General features: G+C 44.6%; 1 protein-coding gene across 1 annotated transcript in view; it reads left to right on the top strand.

Annotated features, from left to right (window-relative positions):
• TLL2 (tolloid like 2) overlaps nucleotides 1–25,596 on the top strand; it is a gene marked incomplete at both ends in the record, with an annotated part of 128,604 nt that overhangs the window by 46,578 nt on the left and 56,430 nt on the right. Inside the window, one exon of the mRNA XM_082673563.1 lies at nucleotides 15,653–15,730. Coding sequence (XP_082529689.1) covers nucleotides 15,653–15,730 — 78 coding nt within the window. The remainder of the gene's footprint in view (nucleotides 1–15,652; nucleotides 15,731–25,596) is intronic.

Genomic DNA, 25,596 nt, shown 5'->3' with positions numbered 1-25,596 from the left:
TCTTCTGAAGGACTTTTTACCAGGTAGTGAGAAAGTCTTAACCCTTAGTTGTAGGTTAACTTCCTACAAACTTCCTTGCCTGGGGTTTTCCATTCCTTCTCTGCTCCTGTCAGACACCAAGGGACAGGGTGATGAGGCACAGAGCAAGGGCCGGGGGTTAGAGCCTCCCAGCTCTGCTACATACCAGCTGGTGACCACAGATCAAGTGCTTTAACCTCCTTGAGCCTCAGTCTCCTCATCTGTAAAATGGGAGTAACAATAATACCTCACCCCACATAGGTGCAGTGAGAATACACACAACTGAGATAATATATGCAAGCATCAGTCAATCCTATTCAGTCCAATTCAAATAGACATATTTGTTAAGCCTCTGCTATGACACCACACAATGGAAATAGGATGTTATCTCCATCCTCAAGGGGTTAAGTGCCTTGTAGGGACAATAGACTTGGTCTGCAAAGAATTATACTCCAGGCATGGTATGATCAGGGCTGGGAGCTCCTTGAGAGGAGAGGCTGTGTCTGATCTTTTTTTCTATCCCTGGAACCTGGTACAGTGCCTGGCACAGAGAGGTGCCCCGAGGAAGCATGTTGAATGAGGGAATGAATGAACGGGTGAATGAGTAAAGGGCCACGAGGGGGATGTAGGTGAAACAGAGGCAAGGGATGGCTTCATGGAAGAGGCTGTGAAGGATTTTGATTAGGATCGAGGTGGGGAGGGCATTGCAGGTGGAAGGCAGAGCCTGAACACAGTCATGGGAGTGGGAGCTTGACAGGGTTGCCAGGTGGGTGAGAAGGTGGGACTTGGGGGAGAAGAGAAGCTGGAAAGGAGTGTTGGGATCAGACTCCTGTGGGACTTGGCTGAGGACTTGGACTCTCCTCCATGGGCCCTCCTCTACCCCGCCTCAGTGCCCGGAAAGTCTTCGTGCCCCCACTTCTGCCCTTCCCTCAAACTCAGCCAGCCCCTCTCGAGGAAGCCTCTGAATGCCCGATGTCTTCCTATTTCTCCCAGACTGGACTGTGAGCTCTGTGAGTTATCATCTATCTGCGCCCTCCCAGTGCTTAGTCCTGTGAGAGGCACATGGTAGATGCTCACCAAATTTGCTGAACAAATAATTCTTCACAAAATGAAAATTCCACTTCCACCTGACTCAGCATCATCGTTACCATTAATCTCTTTACTTTGCTACTTTAATAGTTGGAAAATGGTACCTTATTTTTGCTTCTATTTTCATTTCTCAAGGGTAAACAACTTCTATATATTTACCTACTAATTACATTTTTCTTCTATGACATGTTCACCAATTTCCTTTATCCAATGCATATTAGACATAAAGATTTTCTCATTGATTTGCATGAGCTATTTATATAATATGGATAGTAACCATTTGTTATCTTCAGTGCAGATATTTTCACTTGTATGGGTGTTTTATTTTCATTTTAGGGGATTAGTCTTTCTGATATACAAAAGTTTTAAAGTTTAGAAGTTAAATATATCAAGTCAGATTTTCTTTTTCTTATACTTCTAAACGTATAAAATTATTCCTACTATAGCTCTGGGAAATAACATATTTTTCCAAAGTTTTTCTATGGTTTGTTTGTTTATACTTAATTCTTTCAATCCATTTGGGTTTTATTTGGAGGCACCCCTCCCCCCAAGTTCTGAATAATAATCTCAACGCCGTCTAATTCATATTTTTTCCCCGTGTCTCCTTTACCACATAGTGTGTTTTTATATGTAGTGTTAGCATTTATGTCCCGTTCATCTGTGTGTCTTTTCATGTTAATTTCTTTATATGTTTTAATATTTGGTGGCCATCCTTCCTCAAGGTCCTTGCTTTTCATTTTTAGAATTTTTAAAAAATTTTATTGGAGTATAGTTGACTTACAATGTTGTGTTAGTTTCAGGTGTACAGCAAAGTGCTTCAGTTATAGATATACATATATTCATTCTTTTTAAGATTCTTTTCCCATATAGGCCATTACAGAGTACTGAGTAGAGTTCCCTGTGCTATACAGTAGGTCCCCGTTGGTCATCTATCTTATATATAGTAGTGTGCATGTGTTCATCCCAAGCTCCTGATTTATCTCCCCCCAACCCTACAATGTTTCCCCTTTGGTAACCATAAGTTTGCTTTCGATATCTATAAGTCTGCTTCTGTTCCGTTAAGTTCATTTGTGTCTTTCTTTTTAAATTAGATTCCACATATGAGTGATATCATATGATATTTGTCTTTCTCTGTCTGACTTACCTCACTTAGTATGATAATCTCTAAGTCCATCCATGTTGCTGCAAATGGCATTATTTCATTCTTTTTGATGGCCGAATAACATTCAATTGTATTTATGCACCACATCTTCTTTATCCGTTCCTTTGTCGATGGACATTTAGGTTGCTTCCACGTCTTGGCTATTGTAAATAGTGCTGCAATAAAGATTGGGGTGCATGTGTCCTTTCGGATTATGATTTTCTCCAGATATATGTCCAGGAGTGGGATTGATGGATCATATGGTAGCTGTATTTTAAGTTTTTTAAGGAACCTCCATACTGTTCTCCATAGTGGCTGTACCAATTTATATTCCCACCAACAGTGCAGGAGAGTTCCCTTTTCTCCACACCCTCTCCAGCATTTATTGTTTGTAGACTTTTTATGATGGCCATTCTGACCGGTGCAAGGTGATGCCTCCTTGTAGTTTTGATTTGTATTTCTCTGATAATTAGTGACCTTGAGCATCATGTGCTTTTTGGCCATCTGTATGTCTTCTCTGGAGAGCTACCTATTTAGATCTTCTGCCCATTTTCTGATTGGGTTTTTGTTTTTTTGACTAGAGCTACATGGGCCGTTTCTATATTTTGGAGGTTAATCCCTTGTCGGGATTACCATCTAATTCATATTCTTTCCCCATGTCTCCTTTATCACATAGTGTGTGTTTTTACATGTAGCGTTAGCGTTTGTATCCCGTTCATCTGTGTGTCTTTTCATGTTAATTTCTTTATACGTTTTAATATTTGGTGGCCATCCTTCCTCAAGGTCCTTGCTTTTCATTTTTAGAAATTTCTTGAATAGTCTCACTTGTTTATTCTTCTGCTTTGAGGATCACTTCTCCACAAAAATCTAGGAAGATCCCAACAAAATCCTCTTGAATTTGGATCATGATTGCATTAAACTTATAACTTCATTTGGAGAAATGGATACATTTGTAGCATTTACCCAATTCATCCAGGAACATGGAATGTCTTTTCTTCACTTACTACTACTTTTATAAACTGCAGTACAAATGTATAATTCTCCTCTTGCAGTTACCCACACTTCCTGTTAAAGTTATCCCAAGTCTCTTAGGTTGACTATTCGAACGGGCCCTCTGAAAATTTCTCTTCTTTTGGCATATTTCAGTGTGAAGGATGGGCAAGGGTATGCCTTTATCACATCTAAGAGCTGAGAAGGGAGTTCCCTCCATCTCTCTTCTCATATCCATCTGGGTACCGAGTTATGTTCATCCCATCACCTAAATAGCCCTCCCAAGCAAACTCTCGCCATCCCTACAGTCCTATCAACTCTCCAGGACGCCACCACTTCTTGACTGGAGACAGGCATTAATGTCCGCTGTAGCCTCACATCCTGCAGCCTCCCTTTCCCCAGTCCCCCCCTCCCACCGGCAGCCACCTCCTATGTGTTGGGTACTGTCCCAGGCCAGGGGGTACATCAGGGGAGAAGATGGAGCTAGCTTTTTAGAGGGTGTCAGGGAGGCAGGCAATAAACATGTGAGCAAATAAATGAGATCGTTCCTGGTAATGCTCAGTGATCCCCGAAGGAAATAAATGAGGACTGAGAAGATTCTTCTAGAATCTTCCTCTTATGCATTCAGCTTGGTGGTCCAAATTTTGGCCTTCAGCGTCTCAGGGGAGAATTTAATCGGTGTCCCACCGTGCTCCTGGATCCCTGTGATCCCTTCCTGCCTCACCATCAGCCATGAGCGCTGTGTCTGAATTTCTCCCCCACTGCCTCTCTACTGCCCCACCGCTTCTTCACCCAGCCACTCCCTGCTTTAGAAGCACCCCCCTGCCCCAGAAGCTTCTGGAAATCCGTGTGAAAGAGGCCCCAACTAGTCCCTCCAGGGCCTCTGAAGACCGGCAATTCCCCTCTACAGCTTTGTGAACCAAAAAGGACCAAACCCCATGGGAAGTTCAGGTGACAGTTGTCTGAGGGAAAGAGCAGCTACTCCTTTCTCATCTGTCTCCTCCTCCCTCTCTCCCCTTCCTTCTTCTAAATGACACTGGGATGTGCTCTTAGACCCTACTAAAATTTTGGGCAAGGGGTAGGGCAGAGAAAAGCTGTCATTCTGTCAGGACACTCCATTCTGTCCTGAATGGGGGAGGCTGGGTTTCGCAGGCTGGGGTCTGAAGACAGATAACAGGTTGGTATAGCTGTGCTCCTGGCCAGAGCTTAAACTTTAGTATGGTCATCAAGATACCAGAGGCTGGGCTTCCCTGGTGGCGCAGTGGTTGAGAGTCCGCCTGCCGATGCAGGGGACACGGCTTCGTGCCCCGGTCCGGGAGGATCCCACATGTCGCGGAGCGGCTGGGCCCGTGAGCCATGGCCGCTGAGCCTGCGCGTCCGGAGCTTGTGCTCCGCAACGGGAGAGGCCACAACAGTGAGAGGCCCGCGTACCGCAAAAAAAAAAAAAAAAAAGAGAATAATCATCAGTAAGGCTATGGGGTCCCTACAAGGTGCCAGACATTGTATTATGTGTTGCTCACAACCTAAAAAGTTAGATCCCATTGTGTCCTTTTTTATGGATGAGGAAACTGAGGCTCTAAGAATTTAAGTATCATGCCAAAGATCACTCAGGTCAAAAAAGCTGTGCTACCAAGCTGGGCTAGTCTTTTCTCTTCTATGGTCTATCCTGCCTGACTCCCTCCCGTCTCTACTTATTGAAACCCTTCTTGTCCTTCAATGCCACCTCCAGGAAGCCCTCCTAAACTTCCAGGTTGAGAGTGGGATTTCCTTCACCAGGTTGCTCTTACTGTTCTCTCTGCCTCATGGCTCCTGTGGATGGGGCGGTGTCTGATTCATAGCACATTGTGGAACTGGCTTGATTCAAGGCAGGTGGTGAGCCCTGGCTAGAGGTGGATACCTTAGATGGCTCTGAGGGAATCCAGTGGTCCTGAGTTCAGCCGAAAGTGAAGGGGCCCTCTTTTGTGCCTGGAGGGGACCACTTCCTATTCCTGAGGAACAACCTGCTCAGTCTTCAAGGACATCTGGCATGATCCCTGATTTGGGGCTGGAGAGCTCTGACTGTCAGTGTGTCTGGGGCAGCCGCCAGGGAGTGGAGAGTGGTTTGCAGGACAACTTCCCTGGGAGCTCAGGTTCCCATTCATCATCTGTCTTCTCCTCCTCTTCCTCAGGGGTCTTGCTCCAGTCTCCTGTGCACTTCCCACCTCGCAATACAAACACGGGTCACTGAGCCTTCAGAACCATGCCTGAGATGTAGAGAGATCTCCCTGGGAACATGACCCTTTATAATCTAGCTCAGGGGTCCCCAACCCTTGGGGCCGTGGCCTGCTACCGGTCCGCAGCCTGTTTGGAACTGGGCCACACAGCCGGAGGTGAGCGGCGGGCCAGCGAGTAAAGCTTCATCTGCCGCCCCCCATCGCTCGCGTTGCTAACTGAGCCATCTGCACCCCCCATTCCGTGGAAAAATTGTCTTCCATGAAACCGGTCCCTGGTGCCAAAAAGATTGGGGACCACTGACCTAACTTACTCTAGAGAATGAGGAGCTGGGATTTTCCCAGCCTTATATATTGGGACATTTACTGTCAATTATTAAGGTTGGAATCCCTAGCCCTGTATTATAAAGACCATCAGTAGAATCAGATGGGCCTGGGATTATATCTGGGTTTTGCTTCTTACTAGCTGTGTGACTGTGGGTGAGTTATTTAAAGTTTTCTAAGCCTCAGTTCTTTCTTTTGTAAGTAAAGCCAGTAATAGTCCCTACCTCACAGGACTGTGCTGAGAATTAAATGAGAAAATACACGTAAGGCAGCAAGCACAGTCCTTGGCACACAAGACCCAGTAAACATTATTGGGTCTCTCAGCAAAGCTCTAGCCTGTAATTTGGGACCCACTACTCAGTGAATGACTCTTAACTATCTTGGCCAAGCCACTCCACTCTCCCAGGGATAACAGGATGACTACACACAGCCTAGTCACCCGAGTCTTTCCTTAACATATATCTTTGGTTAATTTTTTAGTTATTTGATGTCTCAAATTGTTATGGAGCAAGTTTTAAAAAAATAACATGCTTGGGTACAGTGGATGTCTTATTGTCACTGCCTGCCAATGAGTATTAATGGGTCCTCAGCCTAAACTTGGTTTCGTTCAGTGCACTTTAAGGAGAACTTAACTTTTTACTTCACTTGTGGTGTTTCTGGTATAAAATGTCTTGTCTCTGTGGCTTACTGTTTCAACCCATTCTGCTCTTTCAGCCTTCAGAACAGTTTTAGAGCCAATAGTAATAATAGCTAACTCAATGAGTGCTGACTGTGAGCCAGGCATTTTTCTATGTCTTGAATGTATCATCTCTCTTAATCTTCGTAACAACCCTAAGAGGTGAATACTCTCATCCTTATTTTATGGATGAGGAGACTGAAACATAGAGAGGTTAAGTGACTTAAGATCACACAGCTAGTAAGTGACATAGTAAAGGTTTAACCTTGGACAGTCTGACTCCAGAGCTGGCACTCTAGGTCCATCTTGCAAACCACCTGACTTGCTAGAACTTTAAGTCTCTAGAGCTCAAACAGGGGGTAGGCTGTTCCATTCGTGGTCCCTGACAGACCTCACCTGGCATAGTCATTCCTTGTGACTCTGGGCTTGGTTGTGTGACTTGCTTTGGCCAGTAAGACATTAGAAAGCATGATGGAAGCAGAAGCTGACAAACACTTGCACGGTGGGGCTCATCCTTTTGGAATGCTGCCTTCCACATGAGCCATCTCGGCCATCCCTCGGCCATTTCAAGTCAACCCAGCTCAGGTCCCGGAGCAGAGAAAAGTCAGCCCCGTTTGTTCCTTGCCCAAACTCCTGGCCTTCAGAATCAGAAGCAAGCATAAAATGGTGGTTATTTTAAGCCACTCTGTTTAGAGGGATAATTTGTTATACAGCAATAAATGATGGAAATGGCCAAGAAGCCAAGGCCAGGCTGGGTGTGAAAGATGTGGACCAAGTGTGCAAGAAGACCTAGAGTCCAGGGCCCAGGAGAGCACTGAAGGTTTGAAGGCAGGTGAGCAGCAAGTCCTTCAAGAGCATCCCTAAGCAGAAGGTCTGGTGTAGCTCAGCCAACAGTCAGGGACTAGGAAAGATGCAGACACAGGCATTCAGGATGGGTGGAGGGTCCAACACCAAGCAAGATGGACATCTGGCTGGAGGCTCTGGAAAGAGAGAGCTCAAATTTGCATGATTAAGAAGCCTCCCATGAGCTTCTGCCTGGGGTCGGAGCAAATTCCAAGGCTTCATCAGCCAGTGCTAGGACACAGGTGGGAGCCAGTTAACTGACTGGGGAAGAGCGCACTGGATCTCCCAAGAGCCCATCCAACACTGTCTTAAAGAAGTTTCCAGCAAGCCCTTTCCCGTTCTCACCAATGAGCTTAGCTTTCCTTTCTTCCATCTTGCCAAGGTGTGGACTCATTATTTTTTCTTTCCATGGTGAGAGCAGAAAAGTAGAAAAAAAGATTGGACCACGACCTTTCCATCTGCATAAACACGAGTATGTTTCTTTCCCATCGGAAAAGGGTTTCCCGGCAACAGTGTGTGTGTGTATGTGTATGTGTGTACAGACATACACTACAAAGTGCAGAGCACATGTTCTTAGGCAAAGTGTATGATGTAATATAGTTCTTCTTTATTTTTAATTCCTGATTATAAAAGTAATATGTTGAATAAAATTTAGAAATTACAAAAAGTATATAAAAAAGTAACATTCACCCAAACATCACCCATCAGGGACCACAATGGACATTGTGCATATTTCCTTCCAGTATTTTTTCCATAATTTGTCGTATATGCTTTTTAAAAAGATGGAATCATACTGGGTACTACTTCCTAACCTGTTTTTTGACTTATAATATGAACATTTTTCCCGTTTAGCAATCTTTCTTCTAAAACAGTTTAAAATGTTACATTAAGTTCCTTTATATCATAATTCCTTTATTGGGGGTGTGTGGTTGTTACAGTCTGTCTTTAAAATGTTGAGAATGAACATCCTTTGTTTTCATTGTCAATCGATTCCTTAGTACTGATATTTAGAAGTCATATTATTGGGTCGAAGTCATATCATTGGGTCAAAATCATACTATTGCTTGTTTTAAAAGACTTTGATACATCTTGCTAAATTATCTCATAACATGTTACCAATGTATATTCCTCCTTCAACAGCAGTGTATAAGAATTCCCGTTTTATTATACACTTGCCAATATTGAATCATTTCATTAACAAAAACTGGCAGTGATCTTTTAACCCATTTTCTCTTTCCCTTCTGTAACATTTGAAATTTGGCACAGATATAAACTTTACTTGGCACTGAATTGCTTAGGATTACACACTGATTACCGCAGTGGTTGCCTAGTTCATTCCTAAATCAACCTGTTAAAGGGGCTTTGCCTCGTTTTTTTCCTAATGAATAATGAAAAGCTCTGCTGTGTGTGTCTCGCCAGTAGTTTTCTGACAGAGGTGTGCAGATGTGTCGTCCATCGGCCTTGCTTGGGATGCTTGTTCAGACCACACCTGTACAGGTGTGAGGTAGAGGGCAGGGGTTAGGAGCATGGATTCTGGAGTCAGAAGGGGCTGCCTTGAAAGGCAACTTCAGTCTCTTACCAGCTGGGTGACCTTGGGCAACTTATTCATGAACCTCAGTCTTCTCTTCTGTAGAAGAGGAATGATATTACTTATTCACAGGATTGCTGTGCGTATTACATATGACCAAAGGGCAAGGCAAGTTGACTGTGAGGGTAAGACTCAAAGGCAAACTGGCCCTGCATCCCTCAGGTATTAGCCTTAGTTCCAGCTCCATCGGACTCTTATTTTCCTCCCTCTGGACTTTTTTTACTTGCTGGTGTTTTGTTTTGTTTTGTTTTCTGCTAGAACACTCTCCCCAGATGGGTGTCCCCCTCTCATCATTTAGATCTCACCAACTCAGACTTTCCCTGGGCTCCCATCCCCCATTGCTCTTTCATAAACTCTGTTTTAGTTTCTTGAAAGTGCTTAATCCCTCCATAGAATGATCTCTTTTTGTTTGTTTGTTTGTTTTGTCCTGTTTTGTATTTGGCCGCACCATGCGGCTTGCGGGATCTTATTTCCCCAACCAGGGATCGAACCCGGGCCCATGGCAGTGAAAGCGTGGAGTCCTAACCACTTGACCACCAGGGAAGTCCCAGGATCTCATTGTTTATTGTTGATTTTCTTCCCTCCACTAGCACCATGAAGGCACCATGAAGATAGACTCTGCCTGTCTCTGCCTTCAGGAACCCAGCACAGTGCTGCCCAAAGCAGACACTCAATCAGTATTTATTGAATGAATGGACTGGCAATAAAGTGATTTTTAAGCTCTTGTGCTAGAGATTATTTTTTAATTTTTCTTAGAGTAAAGCAAAGCAGTTTTGTGCTAGATTTACCTCTGATGGGACGGAGCTGTAAATACAGGTATTAAAAAGTCAGTAACTGTGAGAGCTGAGGGTGTCCTAGCAGGGTTATTTGTGTTGTATCTTAAAGGCTTTGACACTAGACTGATCTGGAGAGAATCTCAACCTCTCCACCCAATGGCTGTGTGTCCACAGTGATATCTTAAGTGCTCTAAGCCTCAGTTACACTGCGTGTAAAATGGCACTGATACCCACCTCAGAGGATTAGTTTGAGGATTAAATACAGGATAACATATGTGAGTACCTGCAAATAATCAGCATTTAAAAATGGCAGTTATGGGGCTTCCCTGGTGGCGCAGTGGTTAAGAATCCACCTGCCAATGCAGGGAACACGGGTTCAAGCCCTGGTCCAGGAAGATTCCACATGCCATGGAGCAACTAAGCCCGTGCGCCACAACTACCGAGCCTGGGCTCTAGAGCCCGCGAGCCACAACTACTGAGCCTGTGTGCCACAACTACTGAAGCCCACGCGCCTAGAGCCCGTGCTCCGCAACAAGAGAAGCCACCGCAATGAGAGAGCGCCCGTGCACGGCAACAAAGACCCAATGCAGCTAAAAATAAATACATAAATAAATAAATTAAAAAAAAAAAAGAAAACTGAGGGCCAAGTAACGTTAGGCTCTAAGAATGAGACAGAAGGAATAATTACTATAAGGTTTTGTTTATTAATTATATTCATGAATATTAATTCATAGTCACTATGAATTATCATATATTCAAATGAACAGTATTGATCCAAGGCTGTCTTTTCGGGCTTTGGAAAAGCCCATCCCTTTCTACCTAGATGTCTTTGGGTGTATATAGTTAATATTTCATTAATTATGTAGAGGGGCGTTGTGTGTACATCAATGTCTCATATGATGCATATAATTAAGCCACTTTTTGTTGGGAGCGGAAGAAAATTGGGCTTTCCCAAAGAAAAGCAGCTTGCTCCCAAAGTTGCTAACAGATTGCTTCTTAATTGAACTTGGGAGGTGAATTATATGGTGAATTAGAAAAAAGAACAACTCTGAATTTAGTGAATTGTTCCATAAAGGAAACTGTGGGATTGAATTGCAAATGCTGGATAGAAACATTTCAGCCTGGCCCCATGCATCACGGGCTGCTGACCTCTGCATGAACAGGCCTGGAGCTCTCTTTTCAAGGCCTGGAGGGCATTCTTTCCCAGAGACCAGCTGTAAGCCTGGGTTTCTTATGCAAAGGAGACGTTTGAATAAGCCCCTGTGACTAATGAAATCTACGGGGTCTTTGCATAGCCTCTCACTGAAGAGGCAATTAACCAAAGATCAAATATGGGCATATATATGTATTTTTTCAAATATTTTTTGTCTTACAGTTACACCCAAGGAAAAAGATATCCCTACACCCTGAATACTCCCTGCCCCCATTGCCCCCAATCTTTGTCCATCAGACTATATTTCTCTCTTCCTTGTTCTGCGTGCTTATGGCTGCAGTTATAGCCACAGTCACACCTGTCTTATTTGCTTGCTTTTACTGAAATGGAGCAACACATTCCATTGATTTAGATGTGAGAAATGACTTTTCTTAGTACTTGATGTCTGTCTTCAGCTCCACATCTTCCATTCCTGGTGAGCTGGGGAGGAAGGAGGTTAGTTTTAAGAAAACATCATGAGTTGAGGCTACCTCTTACAGGGTTCTCTAAGTAGAGAATCTCAAGTTCGGCTGCACCTTAGAATCACCTGGGGAGCTTTTTAAAATCCCAAGGCCCAGGCCAATCAAATAAGAACCTCCGGGGGTGGGATGCAGGCCTCAGTACTTTTCTAAAAAGCTTCCCAAGATGATCCCGAAGTGTAGCGAAGGTTGAAAGCCATTGTTCCAAGAATATCTACTTCCCTCCTTCCATAAGCTGAAAAAGACAAACTTTTCCGTCAGTGATGATGAGTTAGAAATGAGTGGGTTTTCTCTGTAAGCACTGTCTACCTGACTCATCCATCTGTCTATCCATCTATTCATCCATCAATCACATATTTTATTTATTGCCAGGCACAGTGCTGGGTGTTTACTGTTGGACAAGGCAAGGTCCCTTTCTTCAGGATGCTAAAAACTAAACTAGGGGATCAGCTGAGTAGAGAGGAGATCCCAATTACTTGTGGCAAGGGATGTGAAAAGGCCCAGGGTGCTGGTAACACAGAGGAGGGGGCTTCTAACCCAAGAGGAGCAATGGGGCTTCCCAGAGGAAGTGGTGTTCAAGCTGAGCCTTGCAGGTCCAGTAGGATTTGGCCAGATGAAGAGGTGGGTGTGGCAGAGGAAGGCGCATCAACAAGAGGAGAATGGAAATCCAAGAGGACCGTGAGGAGCTTAGGTGGCTGAGCACAGAGTGGGAGTGGGGGAGTAGCAGGAAGCCCTGAGGTACCGGCTGGAGGAAGCCAGCAGGGCCATATCACAGGGGTGGGCCTCATGGGTCATGTTAGGGCTTAGAATTCATCCCGAGGGCAGTGGGAAACCTTGGCAGGGTTTTCATCAGGGGAGTGGCCAAATCACATTCACTCCAGGTAGATCCCAGGCTCAGCTGTACTAGAAGCATGCGATTTGCTGCCCTTTGGAGAAATGACGAGAGCTGCCAGTCTCTTGCTGGTAAGGGTGACAGAGAAGGGATGTGTGTTCTTAATTGCTGTGACCCCAGTCTCATCAGTGGCTTTCCCTTGGGAATAGACAGCCACCACCACCACCACCACCACCACCACCACCCCCACCCCCCCCAAGACATCCCACTTGTTCTCCTGTTCTTTCTGGGTCTGAGGCTGAGGGAAGGAGCACAGATCTGGGGAGGTCCGCCAGGACCCACCTTCAGCTTCTCCATTACTAACCATCTCTGTACCTTCAGGACAGGCAAGTCACTTCACCTCTTGGAACCTTGTTTCCACATCTGTGAGACGAGGATGTTTGTGGCTCTTTTGTCGCTGAGTCTTCATGAGGCTAGAATTACAAAACTCTGCGTTTAGCACTGTTCCCAGCACATGGTCAGCACCGTAATTGGCACACAGTAAACACTGATTCCTTCCCCACCTCCATCTGCTAGGGGGCCCCTGGTCTCCCCCCAGCTCCAGAGCTTTGCTCCCATTGTAACCCCAAGGGCCAGGGGGCCAAGGGAATCAGAAGTCCTCATCCCCCCACCTCCTCTGCCTGCTGCAAAGCTGAATATCAATCTCTCGCAGCCATCGCTCCCTCAACCACAGCTTCCAGCTAACCTTGAACCAGGCTGTGCTCAGGTATCCTTACAGGTCTTTTTTTTTTTTTTTTTTTTTTTGTAGGAGCCAAGCAGGTCTAAACTTTCCAACCCTCCATGATGGACTGGTGCTTTGCAGAACCTCCTTTCAAATCCCAGCTCCTGTGTTCCCCTCCTGTTCGCTACTAATAACACGGATCATATTCAGAGCCAGTGCAGTTATAAAACCCTTTCACGTCCTCTGGCTCCCATCTAGATCTCTCAGAATAAAAGCCAAAATCCTGAAAATGGCCTGCAAGGTCCCCCAGGAGCTGACCCCCCCAGACCCTCCACTGCTCACTGACCTCATCACCTATTATTCTTTCCCTGGCTCATTCCATTCCAGTCATACCCACCTCCATACTGTCAAGCACATTCCCACCCCAGGGCCTTTGCACCTGCTGTCCCCTCAGTTGGAATGCTCTTCCCCAGATATCTGCAGACCCTCTCCCTCACTTTCTTCAGGCTTCTGCTTTTCTGCCTTGTATGAAATGGCAATCCTTCACCCCTAGCATTCACTGTTCCCCTCACCCTTATTTATTTTCTTCATAGCGCTTGTCAACAACCGACTTATATATTTAGTCACCTGTTTGTTTATCATTTTCTCCTCTACCCTCCACCAGAATATAATTTCCATGAGGTCAGGGTAGAGTTTGTTCAGTGTCATATCCTGAGCAGCAGAAACAGCATCTGGCATGCAGCAGGTGTCGGATGAACATTTGTTGAATGAGCAAATGCCTAAACAAACCATTACCTCATTCGGAACTTGGAACAGCCCATTTGACAGATGAAAAGTACTAACACCCAAGGTCTCATCCTCAGTTACACAGGGAGTGAAGACTAAGCTAGTCTGAGAGCCTTGGCCTCAGGCTCTCCTTCAGTCTGCACAGGGCACATTCCTCTGCTGGCCAGTGATTTTCATACCATCAGGATTTCCCCTGACCTTTAGCCCTAGAGGAAATGATATCGCAACTGGAAGAATACCCAGAGGGCTGGGAGCTGGCAGCGAACGCCCCGGCAGCTGCAGGGAGTGTGTTAGTGGATTCTGACTTGGCCAGAAAGGCAGCGGACGAGCAGGATGAAGGCATGTAAAAATATCTGCGCGCGCCTGGTCCACCGCCAGTGTCAGTCACCAGAGGGAGAGAGGTGGTCTGCATGTCAGGAGTTGGGATGCAGGACCACAGGGCTGTCTTCCGTGGTTGTCAGGGGCCAGGGCATTGGGTTCCATGTTTGGGACCCTTCCTTGAGCAGCTCTGGAAGCCTGTGACCTATGGAGCACAGGAAATATCATCGGGCTTCTGACCAGGAGACTGTCCTGAGCCCTCAGCTTCCTTTACGGGCTGGCAACCCGGGGCTGATCATTTTGAATCTGTTTTCTCCTCTGTAAAATGGGGTTACACTTCTGCTACAGAGTGTTTTCATCAAGGTCAAAGGGGAGATGGGGAAACTGCTTTGTAAGCTGCAGATTTCTAAACAAATGCAAGAAATATTTTGCACGAGTAGATTGTCCTGTAGGTGCTTTGGTGTGGTTTCACGTGTATGATAGTCTCTCCTGGACACAGGCTTTGTCCTCAAATCTGCTCCCTGGTGTCCCGACCCACCCAGCTGCTCAACTGCCAAATGTAGGCATCATTCGGGACCCCCTCAGTCCCTCATATCTAAGCCATCAGCCTCTCCTGTTGCTGTGCCTCCAACTATATTCTTAATATCCCTGAGGATCCAGCCTCCCTCTCTCCACCACGGTCAGCCCCTCCACATGGCAAGCTCATTCCCAATCCAGATTCTTTCCTGATCCTCCTTCAGCTGGGACCCGCTGGCCCGGATCTCTGTGTGGCTGGCTCCTTCTTGTCTTCCAAGTCTCAACCCAACTGTCACCTCCCTAAAGGGCCTTCTCTGACCGCTTTCTAAGCAGCTGCTCCAGGCCGCGTTACCACATACTGCGTTTGATCTTCAGAGCATTTTCTGAACCTGCAATCATCTTATTCCTTTATTTTCTTACCTACCATTTACTGTCCAACTGCCCATTTGGAACTTAGGCACTGTCTGTCCTGTTCACTGCTGAATCCCTGCTGCCCGGGACTGTACCTGGTTCACAGTAGGTCTAATAATAGATGGTGATAGACCATCTTCCTGGTGGGGACAGATGTGAATCTGGTTTCTAGATGATGATACTAGCAAACGAGTACGTGCATCACTGCCCTTGACTGAGGCAGTGTCGGCAGAGTCTGATTTATAAAGTAAGCAGAGCAATTTCTAAAAGGAGACTCACACCCCAAAGAGGAAACCAGGATGCCTGTATAAGCCAAGGCAGCAGCAACTGTCACATCACATATTTAGGAGTGGCACTGGTGACGTCTCCCTGCATCCCGTGCGGGGGACTCCAGAACTTGAGAGTGTCCGGTTTGCGTTGGGCTTTCTCAGGGAGTTGGGGGTTAGGAAGCTGACTTTGGGATTCGCCTGTTAACTTTATATGTTTCACTCCAAGTGCCCTTGAACTGATCGAGGAGGCTACATTTATAATTTCTGAACTATGTTCATGGTTATAAGAAAGCAAGTTCTTTTTGGCCTGAGCATCGAGTAGGGGCCCAGTCATCCTTTGTTAACAGATCTTTACTGACCCACTGGTGATTCTGAGCATCCCCCAGGTGACCAGGTTTGTTCCCTCATCTCATGGTGCTGGTGCAAAGAAGGCTGGTGCGTCCTCACGTTTCTTTTCTTCTTTGTTCCTTTAGGTGGGCTTGGAGAGCAGCCATCTGAGAGCTGGTCGAATGCTACAGCCACGAATACCAGCAGTGAGGAAGCTAGAGAGGGTAATGTGAGGCCCCACCAGGCCTTGGGGTACTCTTTGTTTTTCAGTTGTTGTAAATTTCACATAACCTAGAATTTACCATTTTAACCATTTTAATGTGTACCATTTCGGGGCATTAAGTACATATACAATGTCGTACCACCATCACCACTATCTAGTTCCAGTCGCACCCATTTCCCTCCCCCATCCCTGATCCTGGCTTTGGGAACCTCTTATTGTACCTTTTACTTCAATCTTAGTGAACTAGAAGCAGTGAAGTCTGTGAATGAGGGGGCAGTGAGGCCTTTTGTTGAGTGGGGTGGGCCGTCTGCCAGAGAAAGGTATAAGGGTGGTATTTGGTTGCTCGGGGACTGGATGGCCTCCAGTTAGACTCTGCAGTCTGGGCGTGACTTTTCTCTGTAGCCCTTGGCTGGCGAGCTGAAGGCCCGGAGGACGGAGAGGAGGGATGACGGGGCTTTGGGAACCAGGGGTCTGACAGAATGAGTGGGCCTGGGAAGCAAGAAAGGGAGCTAAAGCTGGGGTGGGGACTGGGAGGCAGGTGTAGACTAGAGACCCCGTGGACAGTTGCGGGGGGGCTGTCTGTGGCAGGGGCCTGCCTGGAGGTACCACGTCTGCCTGTCTGCACACCAGCGCCCAGACGCGCATGCGCTCTCAGAGATTCTAGTGGAGATTATGGGAGGCACCTCACTGGAAGCATCTTGGTTTTGGAGAAGGTTTTCCTGTTCAGAAGCTGTGCTGAAGGAGAAGGGCTGCTGGGCTTCTGTCCAGCCTGCATCCTGCAGGAATCAGGGCTTGTTGCCGACAAGGGCATTCCTTCTATTGATACATAAAATTAACGCAGAGCAAAATGAATCATTTTTAAAATGCCAGAATCCTGTGTTTCAGGGATGTTTCTGTAGAGGTGAAGTACAAACCATTATTCACTTCATTTTATGTTCTTTCTTTAATGTTATTTTATATTTTACACACACAATATATATATAACTTCACAGTAATGTACAAATGTGATGATATCATCATATACTTTTCTTAGTGTTGTTTTTTTTTCTTTTCCCTTTAATTTGGCTACCTCCTTCACTTCTTTTTTCCACATGTTACCCCTCTACTCTTCCCCAGGTAATGCATGCTAATAACTTTGTTTTCACCCTTTCATATTTTTCTCCATGCACATATATTCACATATACACTGATGCAGAGATGTATACATATGCATACATAAACATACATATAAACACATAAACATATATACAGATATGTTTTGTCCTTTTTTTTAAGAAGGGATCATATTTGATACGTGTTTTTTATGCATTATGCTTTTCTCACTCATCAGTACCTCATGGAAAACCCCTCCAAGACGCTTGTATAACTTCAATTTATTCTTTTGAATAGTTGCAAAATATTCCTGGTATGAATGGGCCATAATTTATTCAATCCTTCTTTTATCAGTTAATAATAACTTCAAGTTTTTGCCATCATAAACAATGTTGCAGTAAAATACCTGAATATAGATCCTTACACACTTAGTATGTTTTAAATAGATATTGCTAAAATGCATTTCAAAAGGTGTAAGTGTGCTCCTTTCACCATGTCCTCCCTGGTACTAGGTATTATCAGTGTTTTTAATAATGGAAACGATAGCTTATTATTAGTTAATTTGTATTTCTCTGACTCCTGGTGACTTTCAGCGTCTTTTCCTACCTTTGTCAGTGATTTGGGGGTGCACTTCTGTGACTCGCTTCTTCCTGTCCTTGGCCCATTTTCCTGTTGGCTTGCTGATCCCCTCTCAGCAGTCTGATCTCCTTTAGAGAGAGGCAGACTCTTCCACTCACAATCCCCACCACCACCATTTGACAAACGTGCATCTGATTTTAAGTCGCACCAAGTATTGCTGGGACCGTGTGCAGGGCCCCTTTAAAATCTGTATTTTTCTGCTTTGCTTTCTCAAAGGTATTTTGACTTAGGCGTTTTCAGGCTCCCAGTCACCTGGTAAAATCCGTGTCACTTCATTTTGGCCGCAGATGACCAGCACTTAGTGGTGAAAATGGACACAGGGTGTGAGGATGAAACCAGAAGGATTTGCCATTACCCTTCAGTGATGTAGATGCCACACCTAATTTTTCCTTCACGATTTAAGTGATTTATTATGGCGTGAAAACCACCCCCAAACTTAGTGACTTCAAACTGTGATTTGTTATCTCTCATGATTCTGTGCATTGACTGGGCTTTCGGGGGTGGTTCTTTGGCTGACGTCAGCTGGGGTCACTCACTTGATTACATTCATCTAGCAGCTGGGCTGGGCCGAGAGGGCCAAAAAAAGCTTTAGTCACATGTTTGGTGCCTCACTGTGCCTCCACATGCTGTCTTTCCACATGGACCTTCACCATTTAGTTGTCTAAGGATTTTTTATAGCATGGTGGCTGGCTTGCCAGAGAGAGGAGACAGAAGCCACCCGTCCACTTAAGGCATGGACTCTGAATGCTACTTCTGCCACATTCTATTGGTCAAAACAAGCCAAAGGGCCAGCTCAGCTTCAAGGAAAAGAAAATAGATTCCACCCCTTAATGTGAGAAGTGGCATGAACTTACAGGGATGAGAGCTGTGGCCATATTTGGAGACCATCTACTGCCTTCCCTCCCTGCATCTTTCCTGCTCACCAGCAATAGCTATTGTCAGAATTTTTAATATTAATATTTACTGGTTTTTTGGGCATCATATTACCCAACCAAATAAACTTGAACAGTCAGACACACTTGGGTTTGCATCCCAGCAAGCCACTTAGTAGTTACAACCTTGGATAAGTTATCCAGCTCTTCATCTAAGGTTTGGAGAGAATTAGAAACAATATTTATGCAAAGCTCATCGCCATGTGTCTGGAACTTAAAAGGTACCCAATGAGTGTAGCTCTTCCCCTTCTCTCTCTCCACCTTCACCTCCAAGAATTAGATTATCCAGCACGAAAAGTGCATTGTCCACCTCTGGACTGGGATTTCACAGCTGTTTAACAGCTGCACAGAAACACCATTAAGGAAGACAGGAAGGAATAAGGCTCCCGCAGCCCAGTACAATTCTGCCTCTGGTTGGGTTGTACACGGTACTCACACGGCGACGAGAGATCTTCTTGGGTGTCTTGAGGAGGATGATGACAGCACTGCCCCACCCATGCCGCACACCCCTGCAGCTGGCTACCTCCATAGTCTGCAGCCCCTCAAATGATCCTGGTGTGTTTCAAGAGGATAATGTCAAGGTTAGGCCAGTCCCTTCACTCTGTATTACAGCAGCAGACGAGCAGGTCTTTAAGCATCCAGGGTGAGCCTGAGGAGGAAGGAGACCCCCAAGGTGAGGTGAAGGCCATCCCTTCTAGCTTGTTCCCCCAGCCTTCCCATCTGTCCCTCCAGGACACTGTCAGGTGCCAGCCTGGGTGCCTCTTGTTTTTGTTTGAATTAAAGATAAGGCAAGTTGTGTCAATCTCAGATTCCCCTTTAATCACAACCCACTCCGCTTCGGCCACCCTCAGAAAAAGGGACCGCCCAAGCAGGAGAAAGGATCTGAGGGAAGCCCCTGGTCAGCTGGCTGCAGGACCAGGTGTATTTCCTGGCATTATGTTGCTCCCCTCAGCCCTGATGGCGGGGATTTGTGCTTCCAGCTTTGGGGAGGTCTGGGGGGCTTGGGGAATTGCTCACTCGGCACCCCTTGGCAGACTGGTCTGAGGAGCCTTCCTACCCTGGAGATGAGAGCTCAGCATGCATTTCGGGGCCGATAATGGGATTAATGAAATGGAGTGTGTAACTGTTCCTCAAATGAAGCTGCGACTGTTTTGGTAGAGCCTGATTTCCAGAACCATATTCATAAAAGAGAATGGACCTTTCACTTTCTGTAGCAGTCCCTAAGGGCTCTGTGCTGCAGCAAATAATAATGGAATCAGGTTGCACCAGAGAGCAGGGATCCCTCAAACTTGGGCACAGAGCCTCACCTGACCCCTGAATGTCACTTATGTCAGCGTATCTGGGTGTAACCATTGAACCTGACTTTAGGCATTCTTTCTAGCCTGTCCCCAAATGCAGATGTGATGGTGCTAACTGCAGCTCTCATTGAGCCCTTACACAGCAGACGTTTGATGTTCATTGCCTGGTTCCATGCCCATGACATCACCATGCAGCAGGAAGGAGATCTCAGGGGACAGTGGCTCATCTAGAGCCACACAGGTAGTGAATGGCAGCATTTACCTTGAGCCTAAGTCCCCCTGACCCTGAATCTCTTGCTCGTAATCTTTGGGCTACATCAGTGGTTCTCACACTTCCTTATGCATCCGGATCACCTGGGGAGCCTGAAAAAGCACAGATGCCTTGACAGTCCTCTAGGCCAATTGAGTCCCAATCTCAGGGCAGGGGGGCGGACACCAGAATTTTTTAAAAGTTTCCTGATTGAATCCAATGTGCAGTCAGGTTTGGGAACCATCGTGCAGAATAATCCACAGTCTCCCCCTTTACTGAGCCTTTCAAGATCGCCACAGGCAAGGTGCGAATTTGCCAGTCACCCGTGGGGTGAGGGTTATGCAGGTGGCTGGACTGTCAGGATGTTTACTTCCAGTGTAGGAGGGACCGGTTGACTAATCGAAAATCCGCAGTTCCTTGCTTGAGGAGGCTGTGCCATTTATAATACGGCTGTGCCTTCAGCTGGAAACGGAACATCGAATACCTATGGCATATTTTCAGAGAGGATAGGGTACACTCCCAGAGCCAGAGAATTTAAATGGACTTTATCCCCCAGCCCACCCCGCCCCCAGCATGTTAAATCCCTTCAGACACCCCTGAAGGGAGTCCTCCTCTGCATTTGCTCCTCTTCAGATGCAGGCCTCTTGGACCATAATAAATAATTACATCCTTCTATTGGGACTCCAATTCCAGATAGTAGTAATCCAAGAAAATCCAATAATGACAGTTGCATTAAGATCCTTCTTCCAGGCTAAGCAGAACATCTGTTTAGACATATTTTTAATCGGTAAATGCTTCCTGTGTTGAGTCCTCAGCAAATTAAATTTCTCACTGGACCGAGGGGGAAGCTGTCATTCAATAACCCATCTCTGGAAATTACACCCCAGTCTCTCTCCAGGTGCACTTAAGATTTTCCCATGCTGACTCGGCTGCACCAGGCCCTAACATTACTGGGTCACGTGTGTATATAGCACAGCTTCTCTGAGAAACATTGGATTTCTTAGTGTTAGTCCCTCAGATAGAGAAGTATTGATATTTTTGCCCATTCTCCAAAGGAGAGTTGGCGGCGGAGGAAAATTAAGAGACTTGTTGAAAACCGTATGGGAAATAACAAACTTCCACTTGCTACATCACTGCCTGTGATTACTTAAGACAGGATTCTCAGGATTTAAACATTAAGGACTTCAGGGCTGCCAACATTTTGGAGAGGTTTCTGCCGCAGAATTGTTTGGACTGTTGGGTTGTTTATTTTTAGAATAACTCATCCATTCTTTAACTAATTAATTCAAAATCCAAGAGCACCGAATGCTTACCACCAGCCTGACACTGTGCTGGGTGTGAATAGAGTGGTGAATGAGCCAACCACAGTCCCTGCCCCCATGGAGCTTCCAGTCAGTCTACTGGGGCAACTCACATTTGAAATCTGGATGCAATTTGTAGTCCTGGGCTGGGAGAGCAAGTTAGAATATCTGTAGAGACCAAGCAGGTAATGTCAATGGGTGAAATGCCTGGATGGGACCCTGAGGAGTGGGAGATAGATTCTAACAACCAGGAAAACGTGTACCCTGACTGTAGAGAGCAGGTGCTACTTAACTGCTATGGGTTGTAAATGATGGAAGATGGGCCCACTGTTGCCAGATCTTTCCATTTTTAAAGAAAAACTAGAAAATCTGGATTTTTATGTGAAATTCCTTGATTTTTAAAAGTTGGCTTCTCAAATGAGAAGCCAACTTTGTTTTTAAACAAAACAAAACAAAAACCCAAAGTGTAGGCCAAAAGCATCCAGACCAAACAAAACACATCTGTGGGTTGGGTTTATCCCAAGAGCTGCAAGTGTGTGACTTCTGATCTAGAAATTCTAGCAGTAAAACAATTATGTTCAGGCTTAAAAATGTGTTATATGCCAACTTTCTTGTTCTGGCAACTGAACTGGCAGGGACCCCTTTTACAAACATAGAACTACTGGAAAAAAATATAACCTTCCTCTTACTCCAAATTAAAAATACAGAGTTAAGCTCAAAGAAAAGATAGGGAAATTGTCATTATCAGAAAAGAACAGGGAACATAAACCCATGAAACTAAGCTTCAGATGGTGGCAAAACTGTGCAGAGGGCACTGAGACTGGGCCAGGATTTGGGGTACTGAGGGCTGGTGGTTTTTTTATGCCCATGTAACAGCTATATAGGTTCAGGATTTGTGGCCTTGGTCCCGTGGCCTTGGAGACTGAGATCTTGCATAAAATGAACTCCTTCAAAGGGCTTCCTAATCATTAAAAAAGAAAGAAAAAGAGAGAGAGAGAGAAAGAAAGAAAGAAAGAAGAAAGAAAGAAAAAACAAAGAAAGAAAGAAAAGAAAAGACTAGAAAAACTCTGTCCAGTGGCTGAAAGAAGGGGCAAGAAATCTTGCTATCTTTCCTAGGTTCTAAGTGGGGGTAAAAACATATCTTCTATGAGAAACTGAATCCCAAAGCCTGTTCCTGAGACAGGTATAAGTTCTCAAATTTCATTTCCTATGTATGGAAACCATAAACTTAGAAATTAACATAAAAATTGATCTAGGACCCATAGAATCCCAAGAGCCCTGAAAAAATGAAAATCAGGGTCACACTCATTGCTGAGGGCATATGAGACTCTTGCAGAAAGGAATAACCCTCCCCCACAAAAATGAACTTTAACTGAAAACATTAGAAACACAAAAAGTTAATCCATGAAGGATAATCAACAGAGACAATAACTTGGAGAATTAGTACCCCAAGATGCAGAAATAATAGAAGAATCTGTGTGAGATTAAATAGGTATACATAAAATGACTAAAGAGCCAATGGGAGAATTTGAAACTATTGTGGGGGAGAAAAAGAACAGATCAATTTAGAAGCCACTAAATAGGGCTTTTGGTAATGATAACTGTATTTATTGAAACTGGAATGGGATAAATAGTATATTGAACACAACTGAAGAGAGAATTATTGAAATAGAAAATAGATCTGAGGGGGAGGAGCTTCAAGATGGCAGAAGAATAAGACGTGGAGTTCACCTTCCTCCCCACAAATACATCAGAAATACACCTACATGTGGAACAACTCCTGCAGAACACCTACTGAATGCTGCAGAAGACCTCAGACCTCCCAAAAGGCAATAAACTCCCCACGTACCTGGGTAGGGCAAAACAAAAAAGAAAAAAGAGAGACAAAAGAATAGGAATGGGACCTGCACCAGTGGGAGGGAGCTGTGAAGGAGGAAAGGTTTCCATACACTAGGAAGCCCCTTCATGGGCAGAGACTGCGGGTGGCGGAGAGGGGAAACTCTGGAGCCACGGAGGAGAGCGCAGCCACAGGGGTGCGGAGGGCAAAGTGTAGAGATTCCCACACAGAGGATTGGTGCGGACCAGCACTCACCAGCCCGAGAGGCTTGTCTGCTCACCTGCCGGGGCGGGCGGAGGCTGGGAGCTGAGGCTCGGGCTTCGGAGGTAATCACAGATTGCCAACAAACACATGAAAGGATGCTCAACATCACTAGTCATGCAAATCAAAACTACAATGAGGTATCACCTCACACGAGTCACAATGGCCATCATCAAAAAATCTACAAACAATAAATGCTGGAGAGGGTGTGGAGAAAAGGGAATGCTTTTGCACTGTTGGTGGGAATGTAAATTGATACAGCCACTATGGAGAACAGTATGGAGCTTCCTTAAAAAACTAAAAATAGAAGTACCATATGACCCAGCAATCCCACTACTGGGCATATACCCTGAGAAAACCATAATTCAAAAAGACATGTACCACGATGTTCATTGCAGCACGATTTATAATAGCCAGGACATGGAAGAAACCTAAGTTGATCATCGACTGATGAATTGATAAAGAAGATGTGGCACATATATACAATGGAATATTACTAAGCCATAAAAAAATGAAATTGACTTATCTGTAGTGAGGTGGATGGACCTAGAGTCTGTCATATAGAGTGAAGTAAGTCAGAAAGAGAGAAACAAATACCGTGTGCTAACACATATATATGGAATCTAAAAAAAAAGAAAAAATGGTTCTGAAGAACCTAGGGACAGGACAGGAATAAAGATGCAGATGTAGAGAATGGACTTAAGGACACGAGGAAGGGGGAAGGGTAAGCTGGGACGAAGTGAGAGAGTGGCATGGACATATATACACTACCAAATGTAAAATCAGTAGCTAATGGGAAGCTGCCACATAGCACAGGGAGATCAGCTCAGTGCTTTGTGACCACCTAGAGGGATGGGATAGGGAGGGTGGGAGGAAACACAAGAGGGAGGAGATATGGGGATATATGTATATGTATGGCTGATTCACTTTGTTATAAAGCAGAAACTAACACACCATTTTAGAGCAATTGTACTCCAATAAAGATGTTAAAAAAACAAACAAACAGAAAACCAAAGTAGTTCTAGAAGTTGTAGACACTGTAATAAGGCAAGAAAAAGAAATTAAAGGCATACAAATTGGAAAGGAAGAAATAAAACTGTTCTGATTTCCAAATGACATGTTTGTCTATATAGAAGATCTCAAGGAATCTACCACAAACAAACAACTCCTAGAACTAATTAGTGAGTTTAAGAAGATGGCAGAATACAAGACCAAAACACAAAAAAATGCTTATATTTCTAATAATTAATGTGCAGAAACCAAAATTAAAAACACAGTACCATTTATAATCGCTCAACAAAAATGAAATACTTATACACTTTAAAAAACATGTATAATATTTGTGTACTGAAAATTACACAATGCTGGTGAAAGAAATAAAGACCTACATAAATGGAGAGAAATACCATGTCCATGGATTGGAAGGAAGACTCAATATAATAAAGATGCCATTTCTCTCCAAATTGATCTGTAGTTTTAATGTAATTCCCATTAAAATCTCAACATTTTTTTTTGTAGACATAGATAAGCTTACCCTAAAATTTATATGGAAAGACACAAAATTCATATGGAAACATAGCTAAAACAATGGAAAAGAAGTCTAAAATGAGAGTAATCACTCTGCCTGATATTAAGGCTTACTACAAGCCTTCCTCAATATCCCTGGGGGATTGGTTTCAGGACCCTTCATGGATACCAAAATCTGTGGATGCTTAAGCACCTTATATAAAATGGCATAGTATTTACATATAAACTATGCACATCTTCCCATATACTTCAGATCATCTCCAGATTACTTTTAATACCTAATGCATTGTAAATGCTACATATTTGCTGGTGCACGGCAAATTCAAGTTTTGCTTTTTGGAACTCTCTGGAATTAAAAATATACTTTTGATCCACAGTTGGTTGAATCTCCAATGTTAAACCCAGGGGTATGGAGGACTGACTGTATATAATTACAGTAATAAGACAGTGTTATATTACCAGAGGGATAAACACATTGATCAATGGAACATAATAGAGAACCCAGAAGTAAACCCTATTACTATATGACCCAGCATATTGGGTATTTATCTCAGAGAAATAAAAATCTTCACAAAAACACCTGTTCATGAATATTCATAACAGGTTTGTTTGTAAGAGCTGGAAACAACCCAGATGTCCTTCAACAGGTAAATGGTTAAACAAACTGTGTACTACTCAACAATAAAAGGAAACTATTTATACATGCAACAACTTGGATGAATCTCCAGGG

Source organism: Grampus griseus (assembly GCF_964374135.1).
Source record: "Grampus griseus genome assembly, chromosome: 16".
Lineage (NCBI taxonomy): Eukaryota > Metazoa > Chordata > Mammalia > Artiodactyla > Delphinidae > Grampus > Grampus griseus.
The sequence above is the reverse complement of the archived record's forward strand: the minus strand, read 5'-3'. Positions and strand labels throughout refer to the sequence as shown.